Here is a 27,748-nt window from a genome sequence, read left to right as displayed (position 1 = left end):
TGTGTACTCCACCGAGCAACTCCCAGTGTCACCATGACTCTGTATTGATTTACTGCCACGCAAAGTTTTGTTTTGGTTTATCAAAGTGGACAAGTGCTCGCAGTGAACGAAATAAGTGCTTGGGTTAGATTTTTTTTTTATCTTTTCCACTTTCATAACTGCTTTGCGTGAACATGATTTATTTAATTTTTAAGCAATTGAATCATTGTGGTTTGTAGGTGGATATTGCATATTGATTGGTAGACACTGAATTGCGTTGCTGTTTTTCCCGGGCCTGGTTATGCTCTGTTACCATGAAATAAAATGTTATGCTGTGTCTGCTCTTGTCACCTATCGATGTGGGATCACCACAATCCTGATTAACTTGCTTAGTTAGGTTCAGCATATGAGAACAAAACTTCCAAGTTAGTTCTGAACTCTTAAAACCTGTAATTTTGTGACTGGTAATAGACGTGCATAAAAACATTAATTCTTTGGCCCTGCTCCAGCCCTACTAGGATTTCAACGGCACTAACCTGTCAAGAGATTCCTCAATTTCCTTATATGCTATTCTTTTTAAGGTGTGAGAAGTCACTTCTTTTTTTTCTTTACATGATCTCTCTACATTTTATCTTTAAGAAGTTGAAAGAATTATCAAAACTAAATACAGTAAGGATCTGTTACTAGCATTTTTAGGCTTTTGTATCTGGGCACTACATATCATTCTTCCAGTTGCCATTTTAAGTTCGAGCGCTGGGATTTATGTGAAATACATCATAGATTAATTAGCAAATAAACAGGAAGTGAAAAAATGGTTGCTTCAAATTTCCCTTAAACCAAAGTGGTTTCCCTCATTGGGTAAACTATAGTTAACCCCACTGAAAATATAATGATTATATCACCCTTATGTAATTGCCCAAAAGATGTGGAGAAGTGTGGCTCAATGGTTAAAGCAGCAGACCCTGATGCAGAGGTCTGGCCCGGGACCATGGTTCAATTCCCGCCTCGGCGGGTCTTGGGCTCAATTTCCTCGGACCTGTTAATTCTCGCCTCGGTGCCTATTCTAATCGTGGGTCCCACTCTGCAACTCTGGGTAATAGCTTGCTTAATATCCACAACGGCCCCAACAGCGCTGGGATGCCTGGCTTCACCTTGGGGGTGTCCAGGAGTGGGCATTTCACAGGGAAAAGCCAGGAAGGGTTCCACAGCGGTATGCGTACAGCGCCAAGACTCTTCAGGGTATAAGTGCGCTATACAAGTACGAATTCATTTCATTCATTCATTTCATTCATGCATAAGATTGCTGTAAGCCTTAGCAAACTATGTTCTAGATGTAAAGCTGAAGTGGGAACATATATGCATACGTAATGGAGATATGTTGACATTCAGGACTGCTGGACAAAGGTTGTTAGTAAGTTGAGAGAACTAACAGGTTGGAATATCGCACAGGCAACCACAGTCTATCTACTATGAGGTGTACCTCTCAAAAAGAAAGATAAACGCACTAGGGAATTTATCACGAAGGGACTTGCGCTGGACAAGATGATGAAGGTAATGAATAGGAAGTGGCCAAGAGGCCCCCCCCCCTTGAAGATCTGGATATGGGATATGATATAAATAGATACAGAAAGAATATGAGTTCCAGTCGACAGTCTTTATTGAACAATAGGTCGTACTTTGAACTTTTAAAATTTAGTACTGAAAAACTCATTTATCCAGCAGATGGCAAGATACGATAGACATGGTTGTGTATTACAGTTGCTGTGTGATTCGTAATGGAATATCAATTTATGAATAGATGGGTATAACAATATGTTATGGTTTAGCTCAGCCTTTGCATTGCTCAGTTAATGTGCGAAGATACCTTAACTATCCATCGCTAGGGATTGTCACTGAATAGCACCCTAACATTATCTTTGTGATGACCCGGGTTGCCACCAACTCCAATTTGTAAAATTGTGGTAGTTCTGCTTCGAAAAAAAGTATATGAGCAAAAAAGATAAGATGACACAAAATGTTCACAAGATGCCAAAATTACAAGTATCAGTATGCTAACTGTAAGTAGACGATAACACAGCTAAATGTACTTCTCTGCATCTAAGAGACTTGGGGGCACATGCAGCAAGCTAGGCAATTGTGATTCCTTAATAGCAATTATTAAGGAATCGCAATTGCCAATGCATGTAGTTTTCGCTAAAATATTGGTGATTCCTACACATTCCTTAATTGCTAATCGCAAATTGCGATTCGCAATTAAGAAATGGCTTCCCATTCATTCCTATGGGCCAAGAGGCCCATAGGAATGAATGGGATTGCATTCGCAATTTGCGGGTACCAAATAGGTACTCGCAAATTGCGCATCCTATTTGCAAGGGTGATAGGGGACCAAAAGGCCACCCTGATGCACCCCAGAACTGGTAAGTGTGCACATGTGGCACACATACATGCCCATATGGCACTAAGAAAACTTCAACAAAATGCATTTTTCTTAGGATATTCAAATTACCACCAACTTGAGGTTGGTGGTAATTTGCGAATCCTTAAAGCAGGGTCTCAATTTTTTCATGCTTCCTGCATTGCATTTAGGGAATCGCAAAATGCGATTCTCTAAATGCATTTGCAAAATAGGTATTCGCATAAATTGTGATTACCTATTTTGCCATTTGCTTTGAGCTTGATGTATCCCAAATAGCTCAATACCGGTTGCAAACGGGCAATCGACCATATGCTCTTCCACAAGAATCACCTTGTTAGGAGCAATATTGGACACCACAATAAACAAAGCATTTCCCTCTCGCACGAGACAAGTGAAACTAATATCACTGGTTCAGTCATTCTCAAGAAGAAAGTCCCTTTCAGTTCGCCGTTACAAGTACTTCCTGGAAACAATGTCCTCTTTCATTCCTCTTATTCCTTTCTGCTGATTGCAAATGCAGCCATTGCAGGAAAAGCTAGATTTGCAATGGCATCAAGCAGTAGGTTCTTTTGAGGATGTCATTAGTCACTCCAGGTAAGGTTAACATGTCTCTTGGTGGACCCGGCGTCGAAATATTTCTACCGGTCTATCCTCCCTTATCACACCAACTCCACACGTGATCACCACTGATGCCTACCCGGAAGGATGAGGGAGCTTTCCTGCAAGACCTTTAAGGTCAGTGGCCTTTGGCAGCATCAAGACCAGCATCTCCACATCAATTTGCTGGATATCTGGGCAGTGAATTTGGCATTGCAGGCTTTCTTACCGAAAATAAGGTGTTGGTCAGAACGGCACCGTGGCAATGCATTATCTAAACAAGCGAGGCAGCAGCAGGTCCTACCTCCTTTCTCAGGATGCTCAGTACACCTGGAAGTAGCGATGCCGAACAGAATCTCTCTAAAGGTGGAATATCTTCCAGGAGATCAGAACGCAACAGCAGACACTTTAAGCAGGCTCAAATCAACCTGCCACAAGTGGGAGATCCATCAAGAGACGCTAGACAGCATTTTTCTCGCTTGGGGCAGACCAACGGTGGACCTCATTGCGACGTTGCAAAACAAGAAATCCCATCTGAATGTAGGGATGTAGTTTCCAATGCCCGGCCACAAAGCACTAATATAATGTACAAAATGAAATGGAACCGATTCTGTGTATTGTGTCAGGATTCAAACGTCCATCCTCTGCTGTCATCGCCCCATGAGATGCTATTAGCACACGCCTCGATTAAAGTCCATCTAGATGCTATATCCCGATTCAGGAGGACATCTTCAGGATCATCATTATGGTCCGCAAGGATCATTAAGCAATTCATGAGAGGTCTATTCCGCACCTGTGAAGCCTCTGCGTCCTCTCTGGCATCTTAATATAGTATTTTCGCAACTCATGAAACATTCTTTTTAACCTATACATAAGGCAGACCTTAAGTTCCTGTCATGGAAGGTTGCCCTTCTTCTGACTTTGACATCTGCCAGGAGAGTTGGGGAAATACAGGATCTCACAATACAGGAACCGTTCCTGCAGTTTAGGGATGACTGAGTAGTTCTTCGTACTAACCCCAAGTTCATCCCCAAAGTTCTGTCAGACTTTTCATTTGAACAAGCCTCTTATCCTTATGACCTCCTTTCCACAACCAACAACTGCTGCGGAAAGAGCTCTTCATTCGCTAGATATGTAGCGTTATCTCATTTTTATCTAAAAGGAACCAAAACATTTTGCAAATAACCCAGCTCTTTGTATCCTTCAGTGCGCCCCTGAAGGGCTATCCTCTATCCAAAAGGGGAATTGCATGTTAGATCTTGAGTGCAATCCAATATTGCCATCAAGCGGTAGGAAACGTGTACAGGCACAAGTGCGTGCTCACTCTACAAGGGAGATCTCTGTCTACTGCTCTTTATGCCGGAGTACCTATCCAGGATATCTGCAGAGCTGCAACCTGGAGGAATACCCACACCTTAACCAGACAATAATGCTTGGATGCCACAGCTCACAGTGATGTAGCAGTAGGCCAGGCAGTGCTGGGGAACCTGTTCCAGTGACTGTGAGCTCACACCTTCACCCCTCCTTCCTTTTTTCATATATCTAGATCACTGCAGACTTCGCTCGTAGTACTCCCGCTAACTTCCAGGAAACGAACTAATGCGAACCCGTTCTTTGGTGCAATGTAAACGATTTATTGAGCCCTTACACTACCTTCATGACGCGTTTCGGCCTAAGGAGGCCTTGATCACATGACGCACATGCAGAGTACCGTCACATTTTTAAAGTGCTAATGCTTGAACACGTGTCAAACACATAGACCTGAAAAACCTGCTAAAGCACCGTGAATACAACAGATATAGTTAAATACATTGCAGTGTTTATAACAGTTCAGATTGGTAAAAAAGAACCTTCTAAATCGATAAATATTCATACATAGTATAAAATATTATAAAAGGCATTGCACATAAGTAAATATGTGGTATAAAGAGAGCTAAAAATTCACAATAAGTCCTGACATGTAAAAAACATTATGCACGTATTGAAAACAAGTCATGACTTAATTGCTTTAACTCCGTGCCTACTGAGATCCTGACCTTAAAGTTATAAAGTATAGGGTCATTTAGTTTTTACCATTGTACAACATTTTAAATCAAGCCCAAGTGGGCCTTGCCATTCTCGGTCTGTCTATGAACAAAGTGCTAGTGCAAAAAAGAACCACAATAATTAACCCTACTGGTTCAAAAGAGCAAATGTGCAATGTTAAATTTAAAAACTAAAGAGAGGTTCAGCAGCAGTTAATACTGAAAAATGTTGAGTCGACTATTAAAGGGAGAATGTTAAAGGCAGATATAAAAGTCCTCACTGGAGTTGTTACCCTGCTGGGTAGTAGTGTCCGGTTCGATTATGTATCTTGTTTCCAACTTACGTAGCAATGCCTCCCGGTTACCTCCACGTCTAAGCACTGGAATTGCATCCACAACAAAGTATTACAGAATTCCCAACTTATTGTTGTGGACGTCTTTAAAGGGTCTCGCAACCGGTAAGCTGCATCAGAATTTGTAATAGCGCTGATGTGTTGGAGTATTCTTTTGTGGGCTTGCAGCTTGGTACTGCCCACGTATTGTAGCCCACAAGAACACTCCAACACATACACAGCATATTCTGTTTTACATGTAAGTAGTTTAGTAATAGGCACTGGTTCGGCCTTAAAAGGGGTTGTGTAGGTCATTTTATTGACCCCAAATCTGCATGAACGACATGTGGTGCATTTCACAAACCCCTTTCTGGAATTTAACCAATTGATAACTGGTCTAATCTCTTGACTACTTCCCACTAGGGCCTCACTCATAGATCTTGCTTTCCTAAAGGTGATATTGGGAGTTTTGGACATTTTTCCTCCAAGGATGGGATCACTAAGTACTAGAGGTCAATTTTTGTTGATAATCCTGCATGAGGTATGATGTTGTCTATTGTACGTCAGGATCAGCCTGGTTGGTGGATCTGATGTTTCAACATTACCAATTTTTGAGATAGTTGTATTGGTCAGTAAATCACTTCTGTTGGACAATTTAGTCTTTCTGATTGCACTGGCAATCTTTTTTCATCATATCCCCTGGCCAAAAACCTATGTTTGCTCTCCGGCTGTGCCTTCTCACAATCACTGTCGTTGCTGCAGATACTCCTGATTTTCAGAATTTAACCGAAAGGAATGCTGTGAATGAGGTGCCTAGGATGATGACTAGTGGCATGCAATAAGGTATTTCCTGCAGTTGGCTTTCTGTGCAATTTGGTTTCAACATTGCCTCAGCCACATAGATCTCTACATCCAAGAAACATACCAACTGTTTGCTAGTAGTTGCCGTAAAATGTAGGTTCAAACTGTTCACATTAATTTGTTCATTGAAATGGAGAGTACTCTCTTCTGTACATCTCCAAATCACGAACAAATCATCAATGTACCTGTACCAAATTAAAATATTAATGTTGTTAAATTTTACTTGTAACACCTTTTTATCCCATAGTCCCATGTAAAGGCCGGCGTAACTAGGAGAAAAACATGCCCCCATTGCTACACCCCGTGTCTGACGGAAAATCTGATTTTGAAATAGAAAGTAATTTTTTTCTAAACAAGTCGAAATCGTGTTGACAAGCATTTTGTTGTGCTGGTACAAGTGCAATGGTCTAGTGCCCAAATAGTGTTCTACTGCTTTTATGCCATCCTGGTGATGAATGCTTGTGTAGAGTGACGTAACATCAAGCGACATCAACACATAATCTGCGTTCCATTTAAAATCATTGATATATATATGCATGTACATTGTCTTTATCTTCTACCCTTGTAATTTCTTATTTATATTATGTTTAAATTATACTAACGTTACTGTAGCAATTGCTATCAGTTTTAAGAGTAACGGTTTAAGTTATATCTGCTCCTCAAAATGGTTGAAGATATGAATTTGACACACTTGGATGGATACAAGCAAAACTGTGATGCTGACTGCTAGCTACTCTGATTCAAGCATGTGAATCTATGAAAGTTCCAGTACTGGATTAAGAAAATAAGTTACTTACCTGTAACTGAAGTTCTCCAGTACTGGAATCTCTCATAGATTCACATGCGACCCACCCTCCTCGGGTTTTTACAGGTGTATCTGTTGAACACGTGCTGTGAAAATCTGAGGGTCTATGGTTCTCTCAGGAGTGTTCTAGAGGGTGGAAGGTCCTGAGTGGTTCAAGTTTGACTTTTGTCTTTTTTACAAAACAATGGAGATAGGTTACAAAACTGAAATGGGCTTAGGCCTGCTTTCTGCTTTGTATTAGCTGTGCATTGCTATTTTGATGTACCTGGGACTCTCATCTCGACAACGGGGAATGAAGCATATGAATCTATGAAAGATTCCAATACTGGGGAACTACAGTTACAGGTAAGTAACTTATTTCTCATTGGCCTGCCAGAAATCTGAGCTCCAAGGATCAATTCTTGCTCCGCCCATGCTGCATTGGTACAGTCAGATATGGTGGCCGATCCTTTTCATTGGAACAGACTCCAGCTTCACATTCGCTATTGTTCTGAATTTGTCTGTTTCAAAAAGCTACTTAAAACCTGGCTCTCTTGATCGCATTTCTTTCTCTTGGTCTGCGCTTTAGCACCGAGATGCCCCTTAAGAAGTGATTTCTTGTGTTGTGTCAAGTTTTGGTAACATGTGGGAACATAACTGCAGTATAACGGCCCCTTGAGTACTTCCAAGTCTGTGTTTCATGAGTGGGAATCAGGTGTGAACTGCTGAGTGTACAAGAATCCTTTTACTCATTCTGCCCAGGAACCAAAAGTTGTTACGCACCAAGTTGGTCTATTCAATGGGTGTTTGTAATGAACTGGGTTATTAGTTGATGGGGCTGTGAAACTTTTATTACGTAATAATAATGCCACAATTGACTATAAGGTCCTGTTAGGTCTCAATAAATTTAAATTATAGCTCATTCCTTGGTAGCTTTGCACAGAACAGTTCGGCTTAACTTATACACAGATGTAAAGACAACACCAAAACAGTTAAGTCAAACAGCACAATACAAATCCCACTGCAATTTGTAAAAATAGTCCATATTTTTATCTTTAAATAGACATCAAAATTATAAAAATCTATAATAGGGAGCTGGAGATATTATAGAAGATTTAAAAAACAAGTAATAAAAAATAGGTAACAAATCACTACAGTTCACTGCACCAGCCCGCAATGGCCCTAGAATAATAGCAGTCCTTCATGGTATGAGCCATTTTTTTTTAAAATATATTTTTATTGCAAAATTAGAAACCACAGGATACAAACAATCAACCAGTGCACTCGTGACATCCCCCCGTCCACTAAGAAGTCCAATCCATACACAGCCATTCAGCCCGCATCCCGGGGGCCGGGCGGCATGTCATTACATTTAATAGGAAAAGCGCGGTGCACGTCCCACGGGGACCATGGTCGAAAAGTCGTTGTACGTATCTGCTTTTATCCCCCCCCCCCCACAACAACATCCCCGTCAGCCATCCCAGAGGTAAACAGTGACACCGCTCATATCGGGGCCTGCCCTAGGTGCTATCGTTCTTTCCCGCCTGGCTACTCCCTCCAGCCCTTTCATACTCCACCCTGTACCAACCATCCTAGTAGAGTCAAAGCACCCAGGCGGCTACCATCCAGTGGCTTCCGTCCCACCCCGAACCCTCATGAACCAGTCCCCCCCAAAGCCCCCCCCTGGCAACTGCTGGGCGTACGCCTCTTCCTGTCAAGTTAGATGGAACCACCACAGTGCGGAAGATAGCACTTCTGTGTTCGCCCCGTGGTGTCCACCGGTTTAGTTCTCCCCATCCTCGTCGTCCACAAAAGAATCACGCAAGGCCTGCACCACCAGCTCCCATGCACGCGCCGCTTCCAAAACTTTCTCATTCCCCATCTTAACAGCCTGCCGCATCCGGAGCACACTCTCACAGGCAGACCACCGCAGCAATTCATTCTTCCATCTACGCAGCGAGGGCCCCCCCCTGGACTTCCAATGCCACGATATCTCCCTCTGCGCCAATATCAGACCCAGATCAAGGAACTTGCTCGTCACCTTGGTGCGTTTAGTGTGCGGGAACCAGAGCAGCAGGCACGCCGCCATGTCAAATTCCACCTCCCTATCTGTCACTGCATTCAGGAGTCCCCCTATCTCCGCCCAATAGGTCCCCAATTGCGGGCACTTCCAAAACAAATGATCCATGTCCGCTCCCAGAGACGAACACCGTGGGCATCGAGCATCCGGCACCTGGAAGTACCGCTGTAATTTCTCTGGAGTTAAATAGGCCCTATGAAGTACATAGAAATGCACTTGCTGAAAGCGCGCATTTCTCGTGCCCTTCCACGTGCGCCGCAGGATGTGTCCCCAAGCCGTATCCGGTATGTGCCGGCCCACACTCTCCTCCCATTTAGCCTTGAGCCCCAGGAGTGGCTCCAGTCCCTCATTCAACATCCTATTATGGAGGCATGTCACAGCTTTGACCGTGCCCGCTGCCATCACCACATATTGGCACGCCATAGTCGGCGTGGGTTCTGCGAGCCCCCCCTTCCAGTGCTTCTGTATGGCAGCCACCACCGCCGCGTGCAGGAGGAACCCCCCGTCGGGCAGCCCGAACTGGTCCCGGAGTGCCTCGAACGGTGCCAAAGCCCCATCGATGTACAAGTCGCCTACCACCTGTAGTCCCGCCTCCTCCCAATCCAGCAACGGGGAGCAATCTCCTCCGTGCGGCAAGGCCGTCAGCATGCCGATCGGGATCTCTTCATGGTATGAGCCATGACCCTAGAACTTTGGGGGCACAACTTGGGTAAAGGACTCGGTCTCCCAGCATGCACCATGAGAGTCCCAGGCAAGTCAAGCTGCAACTGGTCAGGTCTCCAAATGCAGATTTCTCTTTAGTTTCCTTTGCTTTTTTTTTTTAATGGGCAAGGGAAAGTACACTCTGATGTCAACCATGGGCACATGGCTTGGTGGGCACTTTATGGAGGGTCAGGACTCCACCTCCCTGCATGCAGCAGCAGTGACACAGCAAGTCTTTGGTCGGGGACCAGCTGGGCACTTGAAAAGCAGCCTTCAGACTTTTGTTGCCCTGTGGTTTAACAGGGAGATAGCCCACTAGCCCTTGGAGTCAGTCTGAAATCTTTTGGCAAAGGGACGACTTCTAGAAAATTAATAGAAAGATTTGGTCCAGTTAAAAGGGTTAATTTTACAGTGCTTCAGCTGTCTTGTTTTAATTTGACATTGAAGTGGGGCACACCTATGTGCACTAGCTTCCCCTAGTAACATTTAACCTTCGGTACTTGGGTATCCTTAGCACCATATAATAGGGACTTAGAGGTTATTTAAACTTTCCGAATAGGATTTCTTTTTACTTGCCTTCTATGCTGCAGAACATACCTAGCACCAAATCTTTACTTGCCATTTTAGGAATGGCACAAATAGTGCTGCAATCTGCTAAAGGTACCTCAACTTGCAGGTCCTACGTACTTTGTACATTTTACAAGAGACTTACATGCAGTTTGATCTTGCTGATCTCAATGTAGCCAATTTGTACCCACTGTTATATACTTTTAGGGGGCAGAACACATACATTGGGTGCTGGACGTCAGCGCCCCAGTCTGCAGTCATTACACGAGTACCGAAGACGGCAAAAAGTGGGAGTGAACCTGCAAAAAGCCATTTCCCTACTGTATTATATCTAGGTTGTGTCTAGATAGGACTTTCAGTACCACCAGTCTCTTCAGCTTGTGGGTTGGGCCATTGACACTCCACATTCCTACCTTCTAAGCCCTTGTTGGCAATGCTGTCATTGTCTATTATTCCTGTGTATTCCCTAGCCTCTCCCCCCCCACCCCCTGTCACCTTCGTCCCTTTCCGCTCCCCGTCGCCTTTCCCTTGTGTACCTACTGCTGTAGTCCTCTACCCCTTCCTCGCTGCCTAATGCTGGAAGTGTAGACCTACTTCTCAAATGCTAAAGGCTCCTAACACCTCCCCATATGTACCATCTAATCTTCAGATATTTACAGTGGCATTGTTCTCTTTCTCCTTCAGGTTGGTTCTATCTGCCATCATCCACCTTTGTTTTTTTTGTTTTGAAATTCTTTAGGGCATCATGCCTTGGTATAGCCATGTACTGGTTGAGATTCCTCAGGATTAGTGCAACCCCGTTTGACCCTCATTCTCCATAATGGGCACCAAGACGCCTCTGGGAATTTGAGCGCTTTATAGATCCTATCATAAATCCTAACCATCACTGTTATGGTGGTTATGGAGACACATCTTCCTGGACCTTCTCTCTGTGCAGTTCTTGTGCTGCTCATTGTGTTTTTGGCTTTGGCTTTCCACCATTCCTCCAGCCATTCCCAGGTGTCTTCCTGCATTCTTCTGACAGGACCCACAGCTTCCTTCAAAACAGTGTCATGTACTTATAATTGTGCCTACGAAACCCTGTTTTCGCCCTGTCAGAGAACCATCTTTTGGCTTGCACTTTTTGTGTGTAATTGGGGAAAAGCATAATAGTGTTGTTTTCAAGTTTTATGAGACCATTTTGCCGTGCTGCCCTCCGACCTGTATCACTTTGTTTTTTTAAAACAATCTTTTTGATTACCGTAAAGTATTAGCCAGTTGTAAAACATTTCACTGTGGTAGTTTTCGTACTGCTAGCACATGCTAGTAGGAGCATTCTGGTATGTGCACACAGGCACAACAAGAGTTATATTATTGATACAAAAACAGTTTGCATGGTGCAATTGTAATAGAAAGGCATTAATTTGAATAGGTTATCAACATAACTTCTAACAGTTTGCCATTAGCCCGCCCGCCCACCGCCTGGTCGGTTTGTCTGTCATGGTAACTGCTTATGCAAATATCACTCTCCTATTCATTTAGTGTTGTGCGGGTTTATGTGTTTTTGCGCTTGGCAATTACACTGCCTAGGGTAGTACAGAGTAGCAGCTACTATGGGGTTGGGGTAACGCGGCGCGGGAAGAGGTCCAGCGCTTTAAAGCCCTCCAGCGTGAAATCCCATTCCATTGAGATTGGGTGTTTACGCAACCCTCAAGCCTCTTCTTGCCTGATAGCGACACGAGCCACGTGCTCCACTGCGCCATGAACCACGTGCTCTCTTCACTGTGAAGCTCCTGGATAGACCTACATACCCTGTTAGCCCGGGAAACGCAGTACTGCAAGGTTCCAGATTGCCAGTGTGGTTCCTGAGGGCTGTTGAGCTTCCTGGTTGCTGCATTGCCGGTTGCTGCGTGGAACGTGGGGCTGCCAGAAGACGCTGTGGCCGCGAGGGCCTCTCTGCTGCAGCGGAGAGAGAGGGACGATAGCCACCCCAGCCGTGAAGAGACTTCCTGCAGCGGCAAGAGCTGCGGGAACAGCCCGGCAGCGGCAGAAGCTGCGTAGAGACTCCCCGCAGCGGCAGGAGCCGCGTAGATATTCCCTCAGCGGCGGGAGCCATCAGGCAGCGGCAGGAGCCGCGAAGAGACTCCCCGCAGCGGCAAGAGCCGCGTGGACAGCCCGGCAGTGGCAGGAGCCGTGTTAGACATCCCTCAGACACCCCGCAGCGGCAGGAGCCGCGGGAGCAGCCCGGCAGCGGCAGGGGGCCGCAAAAGACACCGCGAAAGACACCGCCGAGCAGCAGGAGCAGCGAAAGTCACCCTGCAGAGGCGAGAGGCTGCCTTAGTGGTGCGAGCTGTTCCCCTCTTGCAGCAGCCGTGAGATCCAGCGCGGGGCTGCCAGAGGCTGCTGAGTGAGAGGCTGCTTTGATTGTCAGTGCCTCCCTGCAGCGGCCGCAAGATCCACCCAATAGCGGCAGGCGCCGCCATAGCCATCCCAGCAGCCGCTAGAGCTGCGGCAGGAGCAGCCCTTCAGCAGCCGCAAGACACACCCAATAGTGGCAGGAGCCGCGATAGCCATCCCAGCAGTGGCTAGAGCTGCGGCGGGAGCAGCCCAACAGCGGCAGGAGCCGTGATAACCAAACCCCCTGAGTTAGTGACTCCAACAGTAATTACTTAAGATAGCTCCCAGACCCAGTGCGTCAGGTCTGCTTGGGGGTTTTGGGACTTGCTTAAATGTAGAAAGTGGTCAGAACGTGTTCAGAATGTTCCCCAAGGCATAAGGCTCACCGTGATCGCAGCAGCCTCGCTACTTGGGCAAGAACAAGCACCTCTGCACCCCTGCATCTCTCCCTCTTGATCAAAGTGACCAAGATTCGATAACGTGCAGCAGATCTATGCTCTGATATGAATTGGAGCAAGGTACGGATAATTGGATACAGGTACCGATCGGACCAGTCCTGAACAATCCTGAAGAGCTGCCTCCTTGGTGGAAGCAGAGCTCAGGGGGAGAGTTTGCTACCAACAGACAAAGTAGAGTAAAGCACTTGCACTGCAGACTGAGCAACTTCACCTTACATCCAACCTTGCCCAGCTCATCCAGGTAGCCGGTGCACAACATGAGGGATGGCCGAGTACGGGAGATCATCCGCCCCAAGACTACAGGGTGTAGAAGAAAGGGCAAGGCTGGCCCTTCCACAGATCAGACTAGCGACGAAAGTGCTTTAATTTCGACAGAAGGTGACCCAACTGCAGGCGGGTCGTTGAGAAGGAATCCTATTGCCCCCCTAACTCACCTCAAAATCTACACAAAATTCAGTTTCATAAAAGATATTGTTGACACTCTTTATTTAAGCAACGCCACATTGAAAGGTCTTCAGATTCCTCTATTACCAGACCAAGTACCACTATTGGAATCAACAAGGCAGTCAATTCAGCAAACTCAGTCAATCCAGCGGAAATAGCAAATTACAGCACAAGTCCATATCCAAACTTCGGCCCAATCCACTGAGATTCCTATAACACCTTCATCTCCATCTACAACTACATCATTGATAGAAGAACATACCAAAGAAGTGCCATACAATAAAACAATACATAGCAACACTCAGAATAGCCTAGCGGCTTTATCCTCTTCAACTAGTCTTTCAATCAGCCCCATGACGCAGCATAAGGTGCAGGACAATTTTTTTATGGGAGATTCACTATGTTTTGGAGGAAGCCACCTGTACCCTGTCTTATCAACAGGCTCTCCAGGACTCCATAAATTGCAGCAAGCAGAAGCTCGGGATTCAATAACCGCAGCCATCTCTATAACAGTAACAACTACAACCATAGCATCAGGAGCACTTTAGACTGTGCAAGCACCGTCGACTTTAACAGGAGCAGGCCATTTATTGGCCAAGGAGAAAGAAAACCAGACTAACAGGAGCAATCAGTCTTGGCTAGACCCATCTAGCCTAAAAGATAAACTGACTAATCATCAGTTCCTACAGACAGCCGAAGGTTTCACCTTCGGACCCCTGGATCTAAATTAACCTAGTGGCGATACGGTTAATACAGCTATGTGTGAAATCAGCCCCATTAGTCACGCCAGTTCTATCGCGAGCTCCCAACAGCCAATCTGAATGTTTCAAAGCAGGACGAAGGAAGGGCTGTCCTATTCTATATAGGAACACAAGAACGGGAGGTCATGCTGGCAGCATACTCGCCAGACCGACAAACGGGAACTTTTTCGGAGAATATGAAGCACCTGCATCCGCCTTTAGCTGACAAACAGCCATCGTGGGGAGAGGAGGAAGCGGGGCTAAAGGAGCGGGGGGACCCAGATCCGCATGACGAGTGCTCTTGGGCCTCTCTCCTAAAAACTATGCAATTGTCAGTGGAGGCGCTACAATATCAATCAGACAAGATGGATATACAGCTCTCTTTACTAATCACTCTGACAGTGTTTACAACAGGGATTGATGAAAAACTGGGGGATCTCAATGGACTAATAAGAAGGGCACAAACTGAGGCATACCTTCATTGTGGGTGTCGCCAGAATGTGGGTAAGCTGTCAACTCTTCCGACTATGCTCTCCACCGTGCTCAATGAGGTGAAGAACAAATCAACCTGCTCTGCCAGCGCTAGCCGAACCACTGACGTCTCCATTATACTCCCGACAGTCAACAGCAACTCAAAGCAGATCTGCAAAGGCACTAAAACCGATACATAGCAAAGAGTGGCTATCACCGCCAGCAGTGGCGATCCTTCAAAGACCGCTTTAGTCACACCAGCCGAGACAAAAACAAATGCCAAACAACGTCGCCATCTGAAAAGAAAAGGTCCCAATCATAAATTACTCCTTCTCAATCAAGCAGCTACCTATTCAATGTTTAGCAAACAATGCCCTAAATCAACCAAAGCACCAAAAGAGGGTGACAAGCAGGATAACGATCTGGCTCAAACTAACTATCACCAAGACATAGCAGCATCCTCCTGCTCCTATAACATTGGAGGGCCTCCAGCTGGTACAGGGGATAGGATTTTGAAGCATGTTGAGGTGGCTCCTGGGTCTGAAAGTGACAACGTCGCCACTAGTTCAGATCTCGAACCTCCGCTTCAAACTACAATAGCCAACTCAAATCAACCTGCCGGGCTAGTTGATCATCAAAAAATTACGGTCCTGGCAAAGGAAAGCAATCGGGAGCCCAACCCAGTTATAGCCGGGCAAGCCCCTACCGTTTTTCCAGCTGGTAAGGACCAAACAATAACGAAAATGAACTGCACAACCCAGACTGTGGCAATCTCAATGACAGGGAAGCAAGTGAGGACAGCCCCGGAAAAATCTCCTCAGGCTCCACACCCATGGCAACAAAAGAGTCAACCCGGAACTTTAATCTTAACAACAAACATGGAAAGAGATTTTAATCCCAGTCGAGCAGATGATTTACCAGATCAGAATGAGCCTCTTCAACTAATACAACAAAACCCCGCTGCTAAAAGGACGGGCCGCTCGAAATTCCTACTTATCCCCCAAATGATTTGCCATCTGTCTTGAGCTATATCCTACTCAAACCAGAGTATATTTCAAAAGGACGTCACGATATGCTGAACAGGGGCAACATTCTGAAATTATTTCGGGCCACACCCACCTTAGCAGACCTGAACAGAACAGACCTACTCGCAATAGAGTTTCTCACACCAGAAAAACCAGCAACGCCGGAAATAACAAGGGCATCGTGGAAAACAGCCGCAGTAGCCCAGAGAGTATTAAAACAGCACCTTACCTTTAAAAACTGGGGCTTTCAAGTCACCCCCTATCATCCTCCGGCCTACCCAGCGCCGCTAGTAATATCGAGCCCAAGGTCAGGTCTCAAGGAAGGTTCGAGGCCCTCATCTTCAGCGCCACAAAGGTCTTTTAATCAAGGCGCACAACACGGATCTCCTATGGCTGAAACGTCACGCGGACGCAATGCTTGGTATGATGATCCAATTATAAGAGCTATAAACCTTGCTGCAGTAACTCAATGACATCATAGCCACTCAGACCCCGGTAACAATAGATAAAAAGAACCCTCAATACGTCTCTGCTCATGGAACGTTAACAGCTTAGCTTCAAAAATTCAGGACCCAGAATTCCTGCAATATCTTAACAACTTTGATATTATTATACTACAGGAAACATGGCTTAAGGAACCCCTACACATACACAGGGTTTTTTGCTTTGATCGTCCAGCCGTTAGAGGCAGTAAAACGGGTCATTCCTCAGGGGGACTGGCAACCTACATCTCGACAATCTCCATACCAACATCTGTGTAAACCGGCCCGGAAATAGATGTAGCTTTAGCAGTTAAACTTACTTTTTCTCTGTTAGGGGTACAAAACGAAGTAACTTTCTTTAATGTATATATCCACCCTAAACGGACAGCAAGCGATTCGCTGAAGTTAACTGATCAAATAACTACTCATCTAGGCAGCGCAGAAATTCCAAACCTTATATTATCTGGGGGCTTGAATCAATATCTAATGGGATCATCCAAAGAAAATGAAGTTTGCCTCCAATCGTCAAACTACAGTATACCAATACAAGGAACCTTTATGCATGGGAGGCCTAACAGGAAAAACAGATTTCTCTTGGGAGAATTAGAACATCTAAATCTTAGGGCCCTTAATGGAAGATCAGCCAGCAATACCCCTCCAGTGGCAAGCTACTACACTGAACTAACAAGCTTGCTTTTAGATTATAAGTTTGTTAGTCTATCGTTGTTTTCATATGTAACAGGCTTCAGAATGGGCGACAAAGGGGACAGCGATCGCTGCCCACAAGAGATTATATTAGTGGCAAGCACTCCGTCTGACATTCATCCTGCTCCACATCTAGGCTCAAGCTACACGATAAATTATAAGAGGATCAAGTATACGGCAGACAGACACAGCAATCAATCTTTTACTCGCACAACCGTTGGAAAAAAATCTGATACAAACCTGGGAAAGCTTCACGTCTCACCTCAGCAATCTAAAGGCTACGGAATAGACTGCTCCTTTCATCCCTGCGGCAACAAAGAACTCAACTAAAGAAGTTGAAATGGAATATTAACAATAACTACTAACAGGAATTCTGGGCAAAACCTTTACATAATATAAAGCATAATGCCAGTGATCGCTTCTGGAGATCAGTAAATATAATCTTCCACCTGCACCATGGGGGACTTATTCCTATATTTTGGAGGAAACATGGGCAAGTTACTTAAACACCCATTTTAATAGCGAAACCAATAGTCAGCCTAAACTAGAGCAGTGCAGAACAAACTTGGACGAACATTATACCCACACCGGAAGAGGGGAAAGAGGCATCAACAATTTTCCAGACTGCTCTGTTGTTTCCCGACCAATGGCAAGAGACATTCCCAAATCTCCTGTTTTAATCCATCGTCGGGAGGAAGGGCAACTCGCCACTGAGCATCTAACAATCAGGAAACAGATTAGGAAGGGAAGAAAGGAAGGAGAGCCAGGTCCGAACGGAATCCCGCCTGCAGTGTTCAAACAAAGGCCTGAAGAATGGGCAAAAATACTCCATCCACTACTTCTGGAAGTAAGACTACTGGGCATCATTCCAGATTCCTGGAAAGGTTCAACGATTTATTCCGATTCATAAAAGTGGTAGTAAGGCCTTGCCAGCCAATTATCGGTTAGTGGCACTGATCGATAATGAGGCCAAATATTTTGCGGGAACACTGTTAGAGGAACTTACAATCTGGGCAGAAAATAAAGAAATAATCTTGCTAAATCAGACAGGTTTCCGAAAAAACTCTGGCACGATATCCAACATCCTGGCAATCTCGCTGATAATGGACACCGCAAAAATGAGGAAAACACAGCTGCATGTCTGCTTTATCGACTTTCGCGCCGTATTCCATAATGTGGAGATGTCTATACTGTGGACTAAGCTAGCCAGATGGGGCATCCCAAACACTCTTTTATCAATTCTAAAGCTTTTACATACCGACACCTGGGTACAAGTGAAATTAGGATCAGGGTCTCACCTCTCAAGAAAAGTAAAAACAACGAAAGGACAAAAACAGGGCTGCTTGCTGTCCCCAATTTTTTTTTTTACTTATTCATGGCAGACTTACTACACACACTTAACACCTGTAACTCTCACGTGCCCAGACTGGGAGGTGCCACTTTGTCCAACTTACTATACTCGGACGACGTAGTCCTGCTTAGCCATACGGTAGTTGCCTTGCAACATCTTCTTAACGATTTGCAGGACTACACAGAAGATAATAGCCTTTCAATAAACTTAGATATAACCAGGACCATCTCCACACGTCGGTTCACAGTTCCCCAGGACCATGACAACAAACAAAGAAAAAGGCGCTTCTGGCATCTGGGCGGCACACATATTGAACCAGCGATGTCTTATAAGTATCTGGGTTTCTACTTGGATAAAGAAGGATCATTTACCTGCCAGCAAGAAGAGATCAAAAGGAAAGGGATGATCCTTGCTTTAACCATGAAAAGGTTATCAGTCAAACTACTGGGATCAACGCTGCGCCCTCTTTTAAAGGTAGCACTGGCTACAATTCTACCTACAATCACCTTTGGTAGTGAAGCTTTGCGAGGGAGAGATGCCAGTCTTTTGGACAACACACTTGTAAAAGCATACAGAATTATGTTCAGCCTCCCGAACTGTACCTCTCCGGCGCAACTTAGACTGGAGTATGGCCTGTTAAAGCAAACTTGAGCCAGATATGGAGCATACATTAAACTGCTGGAATAAAATTAGAACATCATCCCCAAATTCATTAAACCACCTTCTGTGGCAAGATCTCCAACAGAGGGAGAATTCGCCCGCAAGAATGTATCTTCAGGAGGCACTGGCAAACAAAGGTTTATCGCCCTTATGAAATACACAGTGCCACCACTCTACTCTGAAGAGACTAGTATGGAAGTCACTGGATAAAACAGGCACTAGTGGAGGATAAAGCAGACTTTTCAGCTAGAGCGCACGCCTGGAAGACTCTGAATTCTTATAAGATCTTAGCCCCGCAACAATATTTCAACCTGGGCTATCCAAAAGCACAGACATTAATATTCCTAAAGCTACGACTCAGAGTGATACCAGGCATGCAGCATCTTCCGCCATGGAAAAGGGTGCAGACTTTTACAGCATGCAGTTTGTGCAAAAATGGCCAGGGCGACATCATCCATACCGTTTGTTCCAGTACGGAGAGGCTTCAGGTAAGGAGGCAATTGCTAAAAAAAAACCTTTAAGCAAAGGGAAATTCGGACAAGGAGGCAAGCATTTCTGGCTTGCTTCAACCCAGAATCACCGCAATTGAACTCCAGATTAGTCCGATTTCTTGAAGCGGCCAAGGCAAAAATGCCAAGCTGTCACTAAAGCTTTTTTGGGGCAAGGAGCCATTGGATAATCAATTTTCATTTCCTAGTGGGAGTAACAATCGCTGCATTGACTGGGCCACTTATAGTGGCTGCTCTCGTACATTTAATTGGTATTTTTTAACTTGTAAGTAACAGAAGTGTTTTACAGTTTAACCATGATATTTGTAATATTGTGAACTAATCTTTTATATATGGTTTTACTTCTTGCATGCATTGCAATGGTTTTAAGTAACTCTGCAAAATAAACTGAAATTGACTGCGGCACTCTCTGCGCCACTCCAGCGCACCACCTCATCCTACCATGTGGATAGCGCATGGGGTCTTGTGGACTTCCACTGCATAATAAGAGCGCGCATAGCTAGTATAAAGGCAAGATCTAAGAAACTAAGTTGAACTTACTGAGCGATTGTGCGTTTGTGGAGTCCTAGCAAGTATTCAGTTATATTATCTTCAATCTGTAAGTGCGTAACCTCCCTAACCACGCCTCGCACCCCCTCCCATTAGTCACTACAGTGAGGGCAAGCCTATAGCATGTGTACAAAGCCCTCTTCTTCAGCTTTACAGCGAGGGCAGCAGCGTTGGGTGTCTGGGAACATGCAGTGTAGTCGGCGCGGGGTTCAATAAGATCTATGCAGGACCATGCTTTGTATAAATTTGAATTTGGTATTGCGGGACACTCGCTTGGGATGTTCCAGTATACTTGCCCACGCTTTGTCGGATAGTACATAACCAGTAGTTTCCGACCTTTCGTTCTCAAGTCAGTGAGCGGGACAGACGCCTGGGCGCGGATACCAATGTACAGCCATTTAATGAGGTGTCGCCCATATAGTACAATGTACGAACTAGTTCATGCAGCGGCGGCTCTTTTCGTTGGGGAGCCCAATTCTTTTTAATGTAATGTGACGCTGTGGCATGTGTTAAGTAGACCTGGCGCTCCTGTGGCATGCACAAAATTGTCATGGTCAAGAAGGGTGTTGTCGCTAAATAAGGCGCCTATTGTTTCCACGCCTACTTCCGACCAGGCCTGTAGACTAGTCTTTGTGAGTCTGCCACCAGGGGTTGGTATCCCCAGCAGTGGGTTGTTTCCAGCATAGGGAATAGCGCCTAGTGTGTAGAGCAGTGCTTTTTTCCAACACTGGAGTGCCGTCTTGAGTAGTGGTGGTGCAAGTGGGGAAACTTTGCTTTTGGGCAGCAATAGTGTGCGTTACGACCCTTGATCTATGTCCCGAGTTGTGTAGCCTATTTCTTGCAAGTTTCTGGCCGCCGTCCAGTAGGACAACCATTGAAGCTAACAGGCATAGTAGTATGCCCTAAAGTCAGGCACCCGCAGCCCTCCCCTATGCGGCTCTATTTGCAATTTCTTAAGACTCACCCTGCGGCGACGGGTCCCCCACAGAAGGTCTAACAATAGTGTGCCTAGGGCGCGGAATGTGGATGGTGGAACTAGTATTGGCAAGTTTGCGAAATATTGTAAGCGGGGGAGTACCACCTTTTTTTGGAGATAGCAACTCGCCCCATCACCGATAGTGGTAGTGACGACCAGAATGTCGCTCTAGATAGTACTGCGCTAATTGCTTTTATTGAATTGCCGTTGAGTTGATCTGCATGTGACCTATATATATATATATATATATATATATATATATATATATATATGGATACCTAGATATTTGAATGTTTTAAGCAGCACCGGTAAATTGTATATGCCAAAACTAAGTACATCTGGGCAGAGACCTTCATGGAGGAAGGCGGCTTTCGACTTCCCTTCGTTAATGGCGAGACCAGCGATACGTTCAAAGCTAGAGAAAATGGTAGGAAGGGGCTCGAACAGGTTTGTGAGGTCCCGTAGGTACACAATAATGTAACCTCCACATAGACTGATATCAAGTGGGTTGTATTACCTATTGGAATCCCCAGGCGGTCAGCCATCTGTCGCAACGCAAGAGGCTCTCTGGCAACGACAAATAGTATGTGGGAGAGGGGGGCAGCCCTGCTTAGTGCCTCTCTCTGTGTACAGTGTATTATTGAAATATGTGGTTGCCAGTGTGTGCTCTCGCAGTAGGGGTTGTATACAGCATGCAAACCCACCGGAGGTATGCAGTGGGGAGCCCAATCCGAATTGCATCACAATCCCTGAAGTGAAAGACATGGGTGATGATTGGTATTCGCTTTGCTTCATATTTTGGTGACACCATGGGCCATTGTTTGTGCCCTCTCGATCGATCCTGAAATGATTGAGAGGTCTTATAGTTTCACCATAGTTATAATTACATTTTTAATGATCTACTGATGGACCCTCCACCCTTTCAAAAGTGCCCCCAGGTGGATGTGTTGCATCTGAACCTCTCCTCTGCATCTTCAGCTGCAGCATGAATGTTTTTGGTGACTTCTCAAAGATAAAAGACCCCTGCTTTCATTAAGTTTTTGGATTCTGTGTGGTCCTCTAGTGTGTACTCTGCCACGTTCACTCTCAACAATGTCTTATTGAAGTTTGTTCTCAGGAGGTTAATGCCCACCACTACTTCATCCATCTTTTGTTCCAGGGTGAACCTGGTCTTGACCACCTGTAGCACCTCCCTGGGTAATGGGTCCTGGTGTCTGCAGTCCCACACCGGCTCTGTGGCCTCATTCTGAGGGTTGGTTGGCTTTATCTTTTTCAGGTCTCCTTCTGAAGACATATGTCTGCCAGTTCGACAACCAGTCGGAGGGGAAGATAGGGTAGGCTCAGAATTCATCCCCCAGGCCTCTTCCCATTCACTAGGGTGTGCAGGAGTGACTCCCCGTCAAGGCCCACCGAGTGAAAATCAGGACACACAAAGGCCCAGTGTCGCCCTGTTACCTTCCTGTTGTGACGGCAGATCTATAGCAACAGCCTCTGCACTGTCTACACAAGTTGTGGCCCTGGCTGGGGCATCTCCAGCCTCTCTGGTCCTGCCCTGTTAGTTGTCGTTCCAGGGCCTCGCATGTCAAACTGTATTTTTCCCAAGTTTGGCCCCCATGCTTCAGTAGAGGATGGGCTGTTAATCAGATTGCCACGTTTCAACGGCCCCTGCATTTAGTGGTGGCCGCCGTTTCTGTCCCACTGAACTCTCAATCTTCATTGGTTTCTGTAGTTGGGTTCCCCTCATATTGGCATAACTGCACCGAATTCTGTCATCCTTGGCAGCAGCTTTCCCTTAAGGTGCCACCTTTGCTTCGTCACTTTGCCACACCCCCAACAAATGACTCCGGGCGCTATGATGGAGGGAGAGGTGGTTTTAACAGTTCTGACTAGAGATTCACAGTGTGTGTATTGACAGCTCAAGAATATTATGGCAAGAGGTTGAGTATATGTCAACTTGTTTATTTTGCCATTTCTTTATTGTATGGGAATGATGTGAAAACTCTACTTCAGCGGTGTCACTGACATTGTATATTCACTACATCAAACTACTGTCCTTTAAATCTGTCTGGGGTAGCCAATCTCTCTACCCAGGTCTACACCCTACCTACAACTACCCCAAGACAGACACCCATGGGATTATTTTTATTTATGTGGGTGCCAGGCAATGGCAGGACTGTGGTGGACATTAGTAACCGACACGTTCCTGCCTTTATTTCACTAAGTGGTCCTGTGTAGCATCAGGTAGAACACCGTGCTTGCTGACACCACTAATAGACTCACTGCACCCTAATACATGGTGGATCCTTGAGATGCTGTTCACACCTCCTCCCAAACTGCTTTACATGCATGCGAGTGTAGGGGATCCGATTAAGCTCCCAGGTTTTCGGGAACCTTGCTGTCTCTATGATTACCTTCAATGGGGTGTGTAAACAGTCCCTGTCAATAAGTGGAATTAGTAACATGATTTGTGTCACTCTAAATAACTATCATGCACCCCTGGTGACCTCTTATCGTGCATTCTAGGCAGAGGGATATGAAATGCGGGGCACTCCATGAGCTCTGAATAGTATTGCAGGGGGCTACCACCAACACACAGCAGGTGGTTCCACCACTATCCTACCACACCACCTGCTAATGTTGGAATTTTTATTGGACCCTTGTGCAGGCAGGGATGCTGTTGTATGGGTGGCAAGTCCTTGCCTCAGTTTAGTAGTTGGTGGCCTGATGAAGGAACTTTGACAGAAAGAGAACCTAAATTTATAAAATAGAGGTGTAACATAACCTATTTGGTATCTAAGTTAAAATGTCTTTGATTATTCAGAACATTACTTTTTTGTGTTTTCAGCCATTTTTAATATCAATTTTGTCTTTTTCAATTAGGGATCGGTGTTAAGAGCAGTATAGTGTCTAATCCAAGCAAAGACTTTAAATCCGATCCTCTGTGGCCAAATCCTAGCCAACCTGTGAAACCTTTTGAGATCGAGGGAGGAGCCAACAAACGAAATTCAGGTATCAGATGCTGTACCTCAATGAATATGACTTACATGCTTTATTTTCACCAGTGAGAGTTGTTTGTTGTGTCATTAGCTACATCTCCCAGAAATACGTGTTTATAGTTCTACAAGCTAAGACATACTTGCATTCTGTTTGCAGGTACTTTACAAGGTTATGCAGAAGCTTACACAGGGAACAGTCAAAAAAGGATCATTTGAACAAACATGCTGACATTGACCCTCATAAAAGAACCCACATACTTTTAGAAATCCATTAATGTGAGTACTTCCACAATCACATTTCAAAGAAAGATGTTCCATTCCAGTCTTTGAAACACACATTTTCATTCACAAACTAATTTGTACAAAAGTACAATATACAAAAGGAGTAACCAAATGCTCATTTAACCACATTTACCGTCTAAGCCTGTGCCAGAGTGCAAGGCCTTCTGATAGCTTCAGATTAAGCCCTGAGGGTCAGTTACTCAAAACTCCTGACCTTGAGCATATACCTCCACTTCGTTTTCCTTTTCAGGATGATCAGATGTCCCAACCACAGGACTGAATCCTCCATCCAAACCTCCACACCTCCATGTGTAGAGATTGAGTCGAATCAATTGAAAGGTTTTGGTCTTCTATCAAAAGTGGTGGATGTCATTCTGGCTTTCCACCACCCCTCCATGAAGACTCAATCCTCACACATGTGGCTAAATGTATCACCTGTTGTGAGGAGAAGCACATTGATGTCCTACAGTCTCAATTATCTTGTGTTCTTTTGTTTGTGTTGTCTTTATCTTGACAAAGCTTTGCTGAGAGCACTAGTAAGGACTACTAAATTGCCCTCTCAGCTTTGCTTAATTTGACTGTTCAGCCCTTTTTATTCAAGTTACCTGTCGTGATGAAAAAGGGTTTTCACATAAGTTCCTTCTTACTCCTTTTATCATGCTGCAATGATGCCTTAATGTGGTCTTAACTGTCCTTATGTGTGCGCTCTTTGATCATCTCCACAGCTGTGCTCTGAGGCTTTTAAACCTTGAAATCTATGCCTCCATACTAGGTTTGTGAGCTGCAGGCCTTGTCAGTTCAGCCTCTGTATTTTAGATTTTACCCAAACAAACAGGTACTCTGGACCAGTGCATCTGTTTACCCAAAAGTGGCACCACCTTCCCACTTTGAGCAGTTCCTAATGCTCCATGTGTTCTGTTTTCCACTGCATCCATCTAAATGGGTTGATGATCTGCAATGGTGACCCATTGCATTTCCCGTTTCTATATTAATAGAACTAAGGACTATTGTGTTGATGATCAAGTCCTCTTTGCGCTCTCCGGTACAAAGAAAGGAAGGAAAGATGGTCCAGAAAGGACTTTATTGCATTTTACGCTCCATTAACCTGTTATGATTATACCAAAAATGATCCTCCTCAGAGACTTAGGGCTCATTCCACTGTGCCGAAATATGCCAAAAACTGCCACTACAGTCATAGCTTAGAGGGGTGGAATGGAGGGGGACAGTGTTTTGGTGTTGGACATCTGCTAACCAGTTATGTGGGATTGTGTACATATTTTCACCAGGCACTATTGCATTGATTCTTAAGTCCCCCAGAGGGTTATTTTGTCCGCTCTCTTCTGCATCCTGCTGCGTCCTGCAGGACTTATTGATGTAAGTCTACTCTTCAGACTCGCATCCTTGGCGGGAGCATTACATTGGTACTGAATCACAAGTTGAGGAATCTGGAGTTTGCAGTCTCCATTAGAAGAGTAAGTTACTAATCTTTTGTAATACTCTTTCTGATAGATACTCTTTGTAACAGCAGATTCCTCTCCACCTACCCCCTCCATCCCCGTTCGGTGAAGTTAACTTTCCAAGTTTTTTTTTTGATGATGCAGTAAATATTTATTGCATATGGTTAATTAAAACCTTTACAAAATTGAGTACAAAATAATATACGAACTAGCCTTGGTTAAAAGGCATTTGCGCTCTTTAAAAAACAAGTTCTTTTTTTTAAAAACAGTGTTACGTCGTCTGCGGCCTGAGCCTCTCCTAACATGTCAGCCCGATACTAAGCAACGGTTCATGAAACGTCATTGGAAGAAACCACTCCTGCTGCATTGACGGACTGCGAAGGGAGTCATGGTGGGAGAGCGAGACAGAGCGAGTAGGAGAGAGAGCGATTGGCCGCGTCCCACTAACGTGACTCCCGAGGTTCGCCAGGTAGGCGTGGCAGTGCAGGTGAGCGGAGACGCTGTCGGCAGGCGGGTGCTTGGTGTGCGGGGGCTGCTCTGAGAGCGGGGAGCTGCGGGCTCGGCGAGGGCACAGCGAGGCGAGGACGATTGAGAGATCAGGGTGACTCGCGGTAAGGCAGCATTTGCCATTCGGTGCACGCGGGTGGGGGCATGGAGAGACTGACTGACAGGGGCTGACCGAGAGGGTAATTTGAGGTCAATCTCTCGCGCCATTACCATCGCTCACTTCGGTGAGCGGGCAGCTTCTTCTCTGGTCCCCCCCCGCCAGCCTCCCTGACGCGCTGCTTGCCTGGAGTCTGCTCGGTGTCTGTGCTCAACGCACTCAGAGCCTTAGAGTTCTTGTGTTCTCTCTGAGTTTTCCCCACCGGCTCAGTCCCTGTAGCCCTCGCAGCTTGCGGTGCTCCTGCGGTGCTCCTGTTGCTCTTGTGGGTACCTCAGCCTCCAGCGCCTACCGCCTTCAGCTATCCCTCACTCGCTGCTCACCGCTTGGCTGGTCACGGGTGCCCACCAGCTCTGGGGCTGCTCCCCCTGTTCTCCATCCAGTGTCGGCCGAGTCCTGACCGGCCACCCGGACCCTGTTGGCTACATCTCACCCTCAGGCCCTGTGGTGCCTGCAAGCGTTTCCTAGAGTTGCGCAGCATGCAGCTCTGGTTGTTTTCGGACTCTAGTCCGACCCAGCGGGGCGGGGAGGTGAGGTGGTGTCAGCGGGTTGGGGTAGTGCTGGGAGACCCGCGCAGGAAGGACAGGGTGAGCAAGGGGGTGCCATACACTAACACAGCCGCTCAACGCTAACCTGCATACAGTTCCAGAAGCCAGAAGCTAGTATCTCGAAAACCCGCTGCTGTAACAAAGCTGTAACAAAGTACCACTGGTGTTGGACCAGAGAGCAATCAGAAGAGCCCAAGCTCGGGGCCTCGTGAAAATAATGAAATCAGGAAAAGTGAGGAAGTATACAGCGCCCAAAAGAAGGAAAGCAAACAACCTGACGTCGCAGAGGTCTCAGCCAACGCCAGCCATATTTTAAAAACACAAAAACCGCTAAGCATACGGGACTTCTTCAAAAAAAGTTATCTAAGTCTGCGGAATCGCCTCAACCAAGAGCGCAGTTTTTGGAGGCAACAACTATTACCCCCCTGGTGCAACCAGGCTCAACTAACTTGGGTCAACCTGGGTCGCCTAACTTGGCCTTGGTGCAACATTGGGCTCCCGAAACCGCGAGGGCAATCGAGCCATCAGAGGTTTACATTTTTGGGTCCTCCTGTAACGACCAAACCAGTAAAAACTCTCAACCTGACCACCTTCCATCGGACAAGTTTTCAGTGTCTCCAGCAGAGGACCGCTGGCCCAGTCAAGCGCTACAAACCCAACTGGAGATCACTACGCGCCCAACAGAGGTCCAAGTAACGCCGCCTAAATCCACTGTA

The 27,748-nt window shown here is 45.7% G+C and overlaps 1 protein-coding gene across 1 annotated transcript in view; it reads left to right on the top strand.

Moving 5' to 3' along the window:
* Positions 1-27,748, top strand: part of CILK1 (ciliogenesis associated kinase 1) — a 483,141-nt gene that overhangs the window by 248,065 nt on the left and 207,328 nt on the right. The window contains exon 12 of the mRNA XM_078647940.1: positions 23,969-24,097. Coding sequence (XP_078504066.1) covers positions 23,969-24,097 — 129 coding nt within the window. The remainder of the gene's footprint in view (positions 1-23,968; positions 24,098-27,748) is intronic.

Source organism: Lissotriton helveticus, chromosome 6, assembly GCF_964261635.1.
Source record: "Lissotriton helveticus chromosome 6, aLisHel1.1, whole genome shotgun sequence".
Classification (NCBI taxonomy): domain Eukaryota; kingdom Metazoa; phylum Chordata; class Amphibia; order Caudata; family Salamandridae; genus Lissotriton; species Lissotriton helveticus.
Note: the sequence above shows the minus strand (reverse complement) of the source record. Positions and strands in the feature narration are given on the sequence as shown.